The sequence below is a fragment of the Oncorhynchus mykiss genome, chromosome 2, assembly GCF_013265735.2.
Source record: "Oncorhynchus mykiss isolate Arlee chromosome 2, USDA_OmykA_1.1, whole genome shotgun sequence".
Classification (NCBI taxonomy): Eukaryota; Metazoa; Chordata; class Actinopteri; order Salmoniformes; family Salmonidae; genus Oncorhynchus; species Oncorhynchus mykiss.
The window spans coordinates 33,530,760-33,544,411 of NC_048566.1; the positions used below are offsets into that span (position 1 = coordinate 33,530,760).

Consider the following 13,652-nt stretch of genomic DNA (forward strand, 5'->3'; position numbering starts at 1 on the left):
AAGAATCTGAATTGACATTTACTCTACCGAGATGCCAATACCTTTCCTCAAATGTGTAATTACTTCATTGAACAATAAGGACTAAAGACCATTCATATGATTGTACCAAGGAGTATGACGTCTTAAGATGTGAACGATGCACTGGAGAAGTGAAAGTCAGAAAAAAAGGTATTTCAAGAGGGTTTTATGATCTGCATTTAGTACAGAAATTAGTCGGAAACAGGCCATTTGATTTCAAAACGAATTAGCATTAAATATCAGGGTGGGTGTGTCCATTGTGTGTAGCACATGTTTCCATCTCTAGAAAGAGAACTTCAGAAAGTGGAATTGAACTGGCAGACCTTTTCTCTTCTCACTCAGAACCTTGTAAAGCACACGGCGATAACCAATTTCAACAGATATTACCGTTAGCATACATGCTAATCCCATTCCCTACTTGGTGCTAGCAACAGTAACAGAAAATGTGTTATGGAAACAAGAAGAACAAGTGGTATTTCTCTACCAGTGCTGGATTACTTTCAAACCAGTTCTACAAAAATTACTACAAACCCTTTCACATTATTTATCCAAGTTTAGCCAGACCTGCCAATGTAACTGAGAAAATTGTGCAAATATTTTATGATAAGAAAGTTAGATAGCTGCTAGATAGCCAACCTATGCTAATAAAAGAAGCAGCGATCCAGTCAACTTAACAAAACGTGCATCACTCACTGTTAAAGATCCATATGTGCAGAGTTTGCTTACTTGAACAACTTGGTGTTTATGTTTGTACAAAAGCTGCAACTAATAAAAGTTAGGAAATTGTAGACAAAAACAACACATAGCGGATGAATTGTGCAATGTTAAGTGCATTGTTAGTATGCTTTGGTACGCAATTCTCAAATGTTCTTACTCAGCAACATGAATAGGAAATTAATTCTCGTTTTCTGTTTCAAACTAGGCATATCATTGTGGAAATTAGATGTACAAACCAACCAAATATTCCAGAACAGTAGTATATGACCGACATACATATAAAGGACACTAGACAACTCTCCAAGTATGACCCAGAGCAAAAAGAACAACAATACAGTACTGGCGACACACTTGATCAAACTCACAATGACAATACATGAACATTGGATCAACTTATGTGCTCAGGTGCCATATACATACAGGACACATACACACAGGAATATATAAACACACTCTCCAAGAAACACACACATTGACATATATGCACACCAGTTGTTTATTTTCAGGGAAGGATTGTGTCAGATACGGAGATTTCCCATAATTCCCGTCATTTATTTGGGGGAGTGATGGGAGGGGAGATGAGTCGAATCGAATGGATATGTTGATGACCCACCGTAACGTGTTCCTCCGTGTAAGTGACTTTGTGTTGATTTGAGCAGGGGTATTGTTGTACATGGATGTAGTCAGTTACCTTGTTGATATTGGTTCTTGGAATAGAGCCTACTTATATGTATTACTGCAGCAGAGCATTCAGTGTTTGTACATGTACCTAATAGAGTATCTGTGAATTGTCAAGCTGTTTGTCATAACTAGAACTAACTATGGCCTGGATTCAATCAGATCGAGCATTAACCATCGTTAACCAGTGTTGGCCGACATCTGCATAGCAAATGTTTTATTATCCCTACCCCGTTAAGACGTTCATGAGCTGACTTATCGGCGAGGGTGCTCTTGAACGTCACAAACCATTCCCTTCCTTGTTATCCTTACCGCGTTAGAAGTTCAAAACGGAGCTAGAAATTGAAGGCTCTATCGATGTTAGAAATAATGACTCTCAAATGTAATGTCAATCCATTGATGTTAGGCTAATGGGAGAGGTTTAAAGCCTATCAATCTAATCTGATTGAGTGTTTGATTGGTAACGCGGCTGCATAAATATCTAATGCGGCCGCATGGAATTTGTAGGATTACGTTGGGCGTGGTTTCGTTGCTTCTTGTGGATTTGACAACTCTATCGCAGTTCCGACACTGCCAAAACAACGGCTATTCGGCTGTCAATCTGATTGAATCTAGTCCTAAATATATATTACTACCATCTATATTCTGATCAAACAGTTCGCTTATCATCCCAAAACAACACAGGGAATTGAAAGAAAAAAGTAGTGGAGGGATTAACAAGGATGAAGGATGTGAAGAAGGATGAAGGATGTGAAGAAGGATGAAGGAGTAGTTGCAAGGTTTTGCAAATGCCAACATTTGATAATAGTGGAGCATTGAAATGGAGCATTGAATTAAACAGCTGAACATTTCGATGCATTTCAGTCAGGAATTCTACCATTGATGCTGGAGTTTTATGGTTTGAATTCAGTGGGTAAGCAATTTACCTAATGCAAAGAGTTACACGTTTAGGAAGTCTCCGTATATGACTGAATTTGTGCAAATAATGTTGGCATATTTGTCTGAGTGGTGTAAGAGTCACATACATTAATGTATACACTATGTGTATTTTAAATCTGTACAATATACAAATCTAAATGTCAAATATATAGTGCTACACAGTGCCTATGGAAAGTATTCAGACCCCTTGACTGTTTCCACATTTTGTTATGTTGCAGACTTATTCTAAAATTGATTAAATTGTTTTTTCCCCTCATCAATCTACACTCAATACCCTATAATGACGAAGAAAAAACTTTTTTTTATTAAACAAAAAAATTAAACGAAAATATCACCTTATAATAAGTATTCAGATTACAGCAACGAGTCTTCTTGGGTGCGATGCTACAAGCTTGGCACACCTGTATTTGGGGAGTTTCTCCCATTCTTCTCTGCAGATCCTCTCAAGCTCTGTCAGGTTGGATGGGGAGCATTGCTGCACAGCCATTTTCAGGTCTCTCCATAGATGTTAGATCGGGTTCACGTCCGGGTTCTGGCTGGGCCACTCAAGGACATTCAGAGACTTGTCCCAAAGCCACTCCTGCGTTGTCTTGGCTGTGTGCTTAGGGTCATTGTCCTGTTGGAAGGTGAACCTTCGCTCCAGCCTGAGATCCTGAGTACTCTGGAGCAGGTTTTTGTCAAGGATCTCTCTGTATTTTGCTCAGTTCATCTTTGCCTTGATCTTGACTAGTCTCCCAGTCCCTGCCGCTGAAACACATCGCCACAGCATGATGCTACCACCATGCTTCACCTTAGGGATGGTGCCAGGTTTCCTCCAGACTTTACCTTATCTTTGGCATTCAGGCCAAAGAGTTCGATCTTGGTTTAATCAGACCAGACAATGTTGTTTCTCATGGTCTGAGAGTCCTTTAGGTGCCTTTTGGTAAACTCCAAGCAGGCTGTCATGTGCCTTTTACTGAGGGGCTTCCGTCTGGCCACTTTATCATAAAGGTCTGATTGGTGGAATGCTGCAGAGATAGTTGTCCTTCTGGAAGATTCTCCCATCTCCACAGAGGAACTCTAGAGCTCTGTCAGAGTGGCCATGGGGTTCTTGGTCACCTCCCTGACCAAGGCCCTTCTCCCCTGATTGCTCAGTTTGGCCGGGCGACCAGCTCTAGCAAGAGTCTTGGTGGGTCCAAACTTCTTCCATTTAAGAATGATAGAGGCCACTATGTTCTTGGGGACCTTCAATGCTGCAGACATATTTTGGTACTTTCCCCAGATCTGTGCCTCGACACAATCCTGTCTCGGAGCTCTACGGACAATTCCTTCGACCTCAAGGCTTGGTTTTTTCTCTAACATGTACTGTCATTTGAGGGATTCCAATTCAGTCCGGTGCGGTCTTCCAGACAGTGCAGTTGTGCTTCAAGTGTGCTCTCTGTGTGATCGGTTGTACGTCGGTTGTGCCTACATGGAGTACTGTCATTTCGAGTCTCATATGCAAAGTTTTTAATGATTTATAAATTTGCACAAATTTATAAAAACCTGTTTTCCTTTTGTCATTATGGGGTATTTTGTGCAGATTGCTGAGGATTAAAAAAAGAACACATTTTAAATCAAGGCTGTAATGTAACAAAATGTAGAAAAGGTCAAGGGGTCTGAATACTTTCCAAAGACACCATCCAGCCTGGCCTCATAGACTAGATGTAAAAGTTAACAAAAATCTGGTACACTCAAATTAGTATGATATGTTATGTTTGGTATGGTTACATCAGGCCGAAGGTTATTTAAGGCAAAAATTAAAGGAGGGTAGTTGGTCGGTGTGGATGGTTGAGCGAATAGCTACTTTGCAACTACATAGCATGTTAGCTAACACTTCCCCTAGCCCTTTCACCTAACTCCTGACCTTAACCTTAACCCCTAGCCTAGTTAACATTAGCCACTTAGCTAACGTTAGTGTTAGCCACCTACTTAACATTAGCCACAACAAACTGGAATTCTTAACATATCATACGTATTGCAAATTTGTAGCATATATTATGAATTGTAATATATCATACGAAATGGATGATGGACATCCACATATTAATACATGCCATACCAAACATAACGATCATACTAATTTGAGTGTCCCAGATTTTTGTTTACTATGTTATGTCTACCCCTGACTCTGGGTTGATATTTCAGCTCCAGCATTTATTGATTTTCAATTACAGTAAAGCTCGACATTATTCAAATTGCTGTTGACAAAATCAAAATAACCAAAATAATGTGAACAATAGGTAAAGAAAGAAAGAATATTGCTGTTGATAATACGTGTGATTTTCTGTAAAATGTCTGTGTAAGTCAATAAGTGCTTCTGTTGGTGCTGCATACGGTCAGTGACGCACATACAGTACAGTGGAGGAATCGAAGTGAAGAGGCAGAATGTATGGATGGAGAGAGGCAGTACCACTGAAGTGTATGCTGGTTGGTTTATTACCTTTGTACTCGGGGTGGAACGGGCGCGAGACGGGGCTGCACTAGGATGGATTGGCGCCTCCCCTAAGAGAAATCACCGTATCTCATCAACACAGGAGAAGAGGAGAGGAACGATAGAGAAAAGGAGGAGAGGAGAGGCTAGGCTTGTGTGCACTGAAGAAAGTAAAAGGTAGAAGTTGGGTGTCGAGGGTTGAGGAGCATTAGGGATACTCAACGCCCACAGGACACACACAAACACAAAGGAACACACACCACCATTCGCGCCAACACAAACCCAGCAGCCTGAAAGCACAAGAGGGCCCAACATGTCAACCAAGTCTGCATGCTGAGGAAGCAAACCAAGGCTGTTGATACACACATGCAGCAGTACAGATGGTAAGTAGCCATCTTGTGCAAGCCAGAACATGAGGCAGCTTGATGTACAAGTACACCCTCTGGACATGATGCTACTCTATCGCAGGGCCATAGCCCCCAACCTATCTCCTTAACGCTGAGCCAAGCAGAGACACATTGGGTCCCGTTTTTAGTCTTTGTAATGACTCGGCCTGGGATCGAACTCCCAACTTTCCAATCTCAGGGCGGACACTGACAACAAGGCCACTGAGTTGGTTTGGCAGTAAAGATAGCTGCATTTTAATTCAAGCTAAATGTCATTCATTGATCCAAAGATTGAAAAGTCTTGTCCAGACAAATGGTATCTCTGATCTCCTCTGAAGCTGAGGGGTTAGAAGTTGAGGCAAAAGGTCATGCTACTGCTAAACATGCAGTAATCATTGGCAAAAGTAATAAACACCACTGTTACTGCAACAAGGAATAAATAGTATTAATAAACAGAGTTAAACAATATAAATATGCATACACATGTAAAAAAAGGTTGAATGACACATAACACACTTAAATACATACAGGGTTATAGAGACAGTAGATAACTGATGTGAAAGAGATAACCATGTAAAGTGAGACATGCATTATATTCACAATGATGCATGGAACATATAACATTAAGTTGGAGAGGATATGTACAGTACAACATCCAAATGATGATTTATTTGTTATGAGTCATTCCAAGGACAGGCTGATCCACTGTACTTTCAAGAGTGCTACCACTAGTTGCTGCCTACAGGTGTAATATATTAATTGGACCCGTTTCTCACAGCAGGAAAATAATCCTGCACCAACAGGAATGTGGATAATAATTAATGGATATGTTTGTAGGGGTTGATACATTTTTCAATAGGGCAAATCAAGTCAAACATTTAAAGTGGAAAATACAAAACGTTAGAAGCTTTATAAACCCTCAAATACAAACAAGTTTGCATTTCCTGCTGAACAGGAAAATTCTCTGTTACAACAGATTGATCAAATTAAGATTAAGAACATTTGTATAAACGGTAGTAATAAAAACAAGCAATATTATTACATTAACTAATTTAATCAAGTTTGACAATGAAATCCCATTAAAACCAGATATTTAGTAGAGAGGGGGTGGAGGTATTCTCAACATAATGCTGTAGGAATATGAATCCACAAATTCCACGCAAAAAGCTGAAAGCCGAGTGAACTGCCCACTGTTGGGATAATAAAGATAACGTGAACGTGAACCCTATTAGTCACCGACACCCCCACCTAGACACCCGGCATTAAACACCTGTTGCTGCCATGGCGATGGACAAGTGATTGTACGGCTCACTGCAAATAATGACAGATATTGGAAACGCAATCATTAAAACATGCCGACATGCTCTTCTTGGGCATAGCCATGATGGGAATGTAATGGTACACAAACAATTGGCCCACAACAATTTATGGCTTCATTTTATAATCTTATTGACTATAACCTTCAGAACAATGGAGATACACAGAAATGTTCGCGTGGTTGCATGATAATGGACAATTAACATGAGATAAAAGAAAACCTGGGTGGAAGCATGACATGAAAATAATGAATGTCATCAGAAGTTCCATGTTGGACTGCTGTGATTTAATACTGTATCTAGGAAGAGACCCAAACAGCTTCATGTTGGATAGCAAATCTGCCTCTTTCAGCTTGGAAACAAAACCAATGTCAAGATGGATGCCCAGCCTTGGATGCTCCTACGACCACTTGGGAAGAGCTACTCAAACTATATCTCTCAGCCCTCAGAAAGAACCAATAGATTTCGATTCCAATGCTGTAGGCCAAGTCTATCATGACACTCCCTCAACTACATGTCAACCACAGACTGGCCACGTTCGATCGAGTGAAACCAGTGCGAGCGCAAAACTCTGGTCTGCTGCTTGTCTGGCAACTGAACACAACGCCACGCATCGCTGGACGGCTTTACACCCTTTCAACCACAGTTTCTAAGCCTTTCTGGCTAATCTCTCCCTCTCCCTCCCTCCCTTCCTCTCCCTCACCCTCTCTCTCTCTCTCTCTCTGGGGGAGCTGTGTACTGAATGGAGAAATAACAGGAGAGACACATTGGATCACTGCTCACTTGAGGAAGCGTGGCTGAAGCCCTGACTGTTCGACACCTTGCAGGGGTGCTGCATTCTTATCTGGGACATAGCGGGAGCCCTGTCTGTTCACACCGCTCAAACTTTCTGCTTTTGTTTTTATCTCTGCATGTCAGAAAATGTCTGTTGCCTCTATTGAGTCTGATTTGACTCGGATTGGGAGAAAGACATTTGGATTGGGGAAGTGGCAGGGTGGGACTCAGTGAAGCTTGAGCGTACATGTGTCATGTTGTTTGCAAGAGACATTGTGGTTTGACACATACTCACTCTCTCTCGCACATTCTTTTACACACACAAACACACACAAACACACACACACACACACACACACACACACACACACAGAAATCTGGCATGTCTTTGCAGCATGACTCATGATTGAGGGTGGGCTTGACCGGTTTGACAGGAGATGATGGGTGGCTGGCTAAAAGCATGGACCGAGAGACATTGAGTGTGGATGCTGAAGACGTTGTCGGCCTGACAAATGAACTCATCCTCAGGACCAAAACTGTTCAATAGTCGTGCATTATGTCTGTCTTGCATTTGTGTTAGACTGGTAATACAACTTGACGTTGACATGCTCAGTCTGAATAATTGGGAGGAAGGAGTTTGGATTGAGGAAGCGGTTGGGTGGGACTCATCTTCTGGTGGAACAGGGATTTGATTTAAACGAATGAAAGAAGCTTGAGCATACATCTGTGATGTCGTTTGTAAGAGACATTGGGGTTTGACACACTCTGTCTCTCTTTCACACACACACACACAGACACATACACACACACACACTGAAAGCTGGTATGTCTTTGCAGCATGACTCATGCTTGAGGGCGGGCCTGACGAGTTCGATAGGAGATGAGTGGCTGGCTAAAAGCATGGACCGTGAAACATTGAGTGTGGATGCTGAAGACGTTGTCGGCCTGACAAATTAACTCATCCTCAGGACCAAAACTGTTCAATAGTTGTGTATTATGTCTTACATTTGTGTTGGACTGGTAATACAACTTGATTTAATACATATAGTTCACACAAAGTTGATAGACGTGTCTGAGATGTACAGTTACTATAGACGCTGATTTGATTACAACCCGGATGTGGTCAGACAGAATATAAACAGATTGATTGAGAGACAGACACAAGATGTAAACAGACGTTCTTTGACCTTCAAAGCACCTAAGCGGATTGACAGACAAATGAGTTTCACCCAAACCCAAGGACTTGTCTGGACGAAATAAAAGGGACAAATCAACAAAGAGATGAAAACAACATAGAGAAGGATAGAGAGATAAAGACACAGGCCATCCTACAGACATGGCGACCGGAAGAAGAAAATCACAGACCTGATCGGCGAAGACCCTAACGTTAGCTTTTGGCGGCTCAACCACGGCTCCTCCCCTTATCTCATCCTCCACAGCCATAAGTCTGAGAGAGAGAGAGTGAGAGAGAGAGAGAGAGAGAGAGTTCAAACAGTTGTGAGAGAATTGTGAGTAAACTAGACAAGAAGTAGCTAAGTGTAATACGTAAGGCTTATAATGACTGTCCAGGTGCAAGCTGGATCGCTCATTGCCCTGAAAAACGTTGATTTATACCCATTACCTGGTCTATAGTAGTGTTGTTAAAACCTCTGGTAGCCAAATTATAATCTATTCAACCAATGCTGTAACTGTTTAACATACACTGCTCTAGTAATGCGAGGAAGCATTTTTGAGGCAGTTGAAGTGCATGTTTCCATGTTCCCCAAGGGATTCAGCATGATGTGTCTGTCCAATTCAGGGTGTTTTCCAATGTAATCATGCCTAATGATGTCTAGATTGTGGTGTTTTGCCGGTTATCGTGTTCTGAATGGGGTTTAATTAGCAATACATCCTCATGGAATAGTTGAACTGACACAACATGATAGAGATTCCAAATCCTTGTTACAACCATTTCAAAGAGTCGTCTTGCAGGGATATTTGGAAGCTTATTGCTACAGTCTCCATAGGATATTTGGAAGCTTATTGCTACAGTCTCCATAGGATATTTTTCTTGCCTTGCAAATTCACATTTAGACACGATTACTCAGCATCAGAATTATTTTCCAGAGAAGGGAACATGGATCATTAAATACTTGCCTCTGGAATTTCAAGATCTGGGTCATTCAAGGCAATGGTTCTGATATTTTCTTCAACAGACACAAAAGGTGAAGGATGAATTAAAAGTCACTGCAATCATGAGGTCAAATCCAAGATGGCGATCAGCTGTTTGGTGATGGAGATTCAATGAACAAGGGTACATATGACATCCTAACTCCTACCTGGTCAATATTTCTGAGGTAATGAAATTCTTCTGCTTTGCTCATTATAGATTTCATTGTCTTCAATCTTATCACATCTACTTTCCGCCTGAATGACATGGTGGTTTTCATTTAAAGTCATACAGAAAAGCTGTGAAAAATTGCTGACAACGTGGATGAACTTCAGTGTTAAACTCCTGAGATGAACAGAATGCTGAGAGAGGACTAATTACACAAAAGGAATGACTCATTTTAATACAGTGCCTTCAAAAAGTATTCACCCCCCTTTGACTTTTTCACATTTAAAATGGATTACATTGAGATTGTGTGTCACTGGCTGGGGTTACCCCATAATGTCAAAGTGGAATTATGTTTTTAAACATGTTAACAAATTAATTAAAAATTAAAAGCTGAAATGTCTTGAGTCAATAAGTATTCAACCCCTTCGTTATGGCAAGCCTAAATAAGTTCAGGAGTAAAAATGTGCTTAAGAAGTCGCATAATAAGTTACATGGACTCGCCGTGTGCAATAATAGTGCTTAACAAGATTTTTGAATGACTACCTCATCTCTGTACCCCACACATACAGATAATTGTAAGGTCCCTCAGTTGAGCAGTGAATTTCAAACACAGATTCAACCACAAAGACCAGGGAGGTTTGTCAATGCCTCACAAAGAGGGGCACCTATTGGTAGATGGTAAAAAAAAAGCAGACATTGAATATCCCTTTGAGCATGGTTAAGTTATTATTACACTTTGGACAGTGTATCAATACACCCAGTCACTACAAAGACACTTCCTAACTCAGTTGCCGGAGAAGAAGGAAACCGCTCAGGGATTTCACGATGAGGCCAGTGACTTTAAAACAGTTATAGTTTAAAGACTGTGATAAGCGAAAACTGAGACTGGATCAACAACATACAATAAAACTGCAAAAAAATGTGCCAAAGAAATTAACAAGGCAAATATACACGGGAGTTGCTTACCAAGACAACATTGAATGTTCCTGAATGGCCTAGTTACATTTGCCTTAAATCGGCTTGGAAATGCAAGACTTCAAAATAGCTGTCTAGCAACAATCAACAACCAGCTTGACAGAGCTTGAATTTTTTTTATAATAATGTGCAAATGTTGTGCAATCCAGGTGTTTCACAGCTGTAATCGATGCCAAAGGTGACTAACATACAGTATTTTGACTCAGGGTTGTGAACACTTATGTAAATTGCATTTCTGTATTTCAATACAATTTCTAAAATAAGAAAAAAACATGTTTTCACTTTGTCATTGTGTGTAGATGGGTGTGATTTTTTTAAATAAATTTTTTATTCAGGATGTAACACAACAAAATGTGGAATAAGTCAAGGGGTATGAATACTTTCTGAAGGAACTGTATAGGACATTGAGCAGTGGCAACAGAGAAAGTGAGGACCAGACAGCCGATGTGATTGGTGCAAAAAAACTGAGCCAATAAGATAAGCTAAAAACAGAAATAGCACAGATTTTAGTCAAACTATTCCAAAACGAGTGGTTGGTTTGGACAGAGGATAACATATAGTCATTTTCCACCATAATCAAGCTGTCACAATTCCGCAGAGAAAGCATTCTCTGAATATCTTTATGCTTAACATACAACTAAATTGATGCTTAACATGAATAAATAATGAAAATCCACAGGTGAAGTTTCAAACATTGGTGTTAGATGTTTTATTACATAAATAATGTACAGGGATTTATTTGACAAAAATAAGAAAGGGAAAAGGAATCAAACGTATGCACTGACTGAAACATTGGCACTGATCTAAGAAACAATGAAATGTAACATGAGTATACAGTAGAATTCCAAAAAAGGCAGACAGTGATTCACATGGGTGATATGTACCAAAACTAAAGCTGTATATCTATTTACTTCAAGTTCAAGTAGTGTGCTTGTCAGGTCAAGTCTTACACGCAGTCAAAACAATGTGGGTATTTGTCAATATGAGGTCAGGGACAGGTCATGATATCTGACTTGTCTGTTACATAGAAATAAGGCAGGCGATTGGGTGAGTCAAAGGTCACATGATATGTAGTCAATTGTATGCACATCAACAGTAAACTCTCACTATGTGCTGCTATTTGCCATGTCAATCCAAATGACTTTATTGCACAGTGACAAGTTATATATCTCTATGAAAACTTTAAAAGTAATACTGATGTAATATTATACATCTATACAGACTACCAATATTATACTTGCTACAATGCCAAACGAGAGGCAATCTGATGATAGTGAACAATTCTTGTTCCACATCGTATCTCAAAAAATGACTCCCTCAAAGCTCTAACTTTAGCAAACAATGACGCCATTTACCCTTCGGTTTCCTATGACTTACTGCAGATCAAAACTTAAACCAACGACATACAGCAAAATTATAACAGATATATAAATCTTAACACTTTAGATAAATGGCACCAATATCCATCTGGCTACATGATTAACATTTTCGTTCAAAGACGCTATACAGCCATGTGTAAGTCAAAGATATAAATTATACATTATTTTTTTACAGTACTGTATATGCTGCATCTATGGTATTTAGGGATTTACAGGATCCATGGTCATACATGCAGAAGTCTCAATATAATGTATGTTAATATGGGTTCATTTGATACTGAAAGGGACCTGAAAAAAACCTTTAAGTGTATGAGTTCTGTATGTATGGTCATATGTTAGATGTATCTATGCATGTAAGGTTTACATACTCAGTATCTTTGTGTGCCTGAATGTAGGCCTACATACATATACGGATTGCTTCTGTTCATAAATGCTAAATGTAGTCTATTATTGCACATCTCGTAATGCTAAAATATTGCTATTTCAATAGATTAAAATAGTTAATTTCATTGGTAATATCATAACAAAATGTACATATAGAATCTTATAGTATCCTTATTGGTATGGCAGTACTGGTGCTTCAGTGGGGTATTGATAACATTTAGAAAAAGTGTGTTACTCTAGCGTGTCTGATATTCTTTGATATCATATAATCTGTCATATTCCTCTTAAGAAACATAACTGCTACTCTAGAGGCACCAAGATAAATCACACAAAAAAAAGGCTTTCAAAGAATATCTGAAGTCGTTTCTAAGAAGAATGGTGAATGAGGTTTGAAAAACAATGATAGACGTTTGGGTTTTGTGAAATGTGGAATGTATGGTTAATTATCCTTTTGGAGGACAGTGGATATAACCACTTGAGCCACTGAAATTGCTTGAAACATACTTTCAATGATAAATAAAAAAAACGCTAATAGCATCTCATTCATTGACAGCATATGGATCTGTCTTAAAACCTTGCATCCATCCACTACTTACAGAATCCTCTAGATGACCTTGTCAACTGTAACAATGCCATTATCCAAACTAACTTCAAAGGGGAAGGAGAACTTGTCATTTAAATTAGGTTTACTCTGTTCTCTTTACACATCATATGTTAGGGAAATACTATCAAACTGTGGTTGCAGTTTGTAAAGATGGTATTGTTCATCCTCATGTCAAGCTGTTATGGTGATGACAACAAGATGTCATGTACTACCTTAGTCTTTGTTTCATGCATTTTTTATCAAAAACACCATTATAGCCTCATACTGTATAGGACAGATAGAAGTCATATGATGTCACCTTTCAGTCCATTATTGTGCTTTTCAATTCAATCGAGGTGAATCCCTCTCAGTTTACGGTTATCGGAATAATCACCACAGATGACGCAGGTAAACTACTGATGGAAAAAAACAAGCATCATGTTTGATATACTGGCAATAAAATGGCTGCCAAATAGTGCACAAAGGGCCTAAACATGTGTTTTGGGTTCTTTATGCACCAAGTTATGGGGTTATGGATGGGATTGCTTCCATTAAGTACAGCCAGGAACTGTCTCGGTCTTCATTCGATTTCTTCTTCCCTGGAATGGATTAAAAGTAGCAAAGTTCCCTGTGACACATATCTAACTATCAATTGCAGATTATTAGAAGTGGTGAACAAAAGCAGAACATTTACACAAATAGTTTCCTCTCTCAAGTTCCTCATCTCAAGTCAA

At 39.5% G+C, this 13,652-nt stretch overlaps 1 protein-coding gene and 1 long non-coding RNA gene across 8 annotated transcripts in view; one reads left to right on the top strand and one right to left on the bottom strand.

Annotated features, from left to right (window-relative positions):
* The window catches only part of syngap1b (synaptic Ras GTPase activating protein 1b), a 67,956-nt gene that overhangs the window by 7,725 nt on the left and 46,579 nt on the right, over window positions 1-13,652 (bottom strand). For 4 of the 7 annotated variants that reach the window (XM_036946417.1, XM_036946399.1, XM_036946398.1 and 1 more), the window contains one exon: window positions 8,646-8,727. In XM_036946417.1, coding sequence (XP_036802312.1) covers window positions 8,646-8,727 — 82 coding nt within the window. Of the gene's footprint in view, window positions 1-4,813; window positions 4,876-8,645; window positions 8,728-13,445; window positions 13,518-13,652 lie in introns of those variants that run through there. The other 3 variants (XM_036946405.1, XM_036946409.1, XM_036946421.1) reach the window with 2 other exon arrangements.
* LOC118939517 lies at window positions 831-9,936 on the top strand. The gene is made up of 3 exons (XR_005036461.1): window positions 831-1,366; window positions 9,476-9,616; window positions 9,716-9,936. It is a non-coding gene; the product is annotated as an uncharacterized LOC118939517 (long non-coding RNA).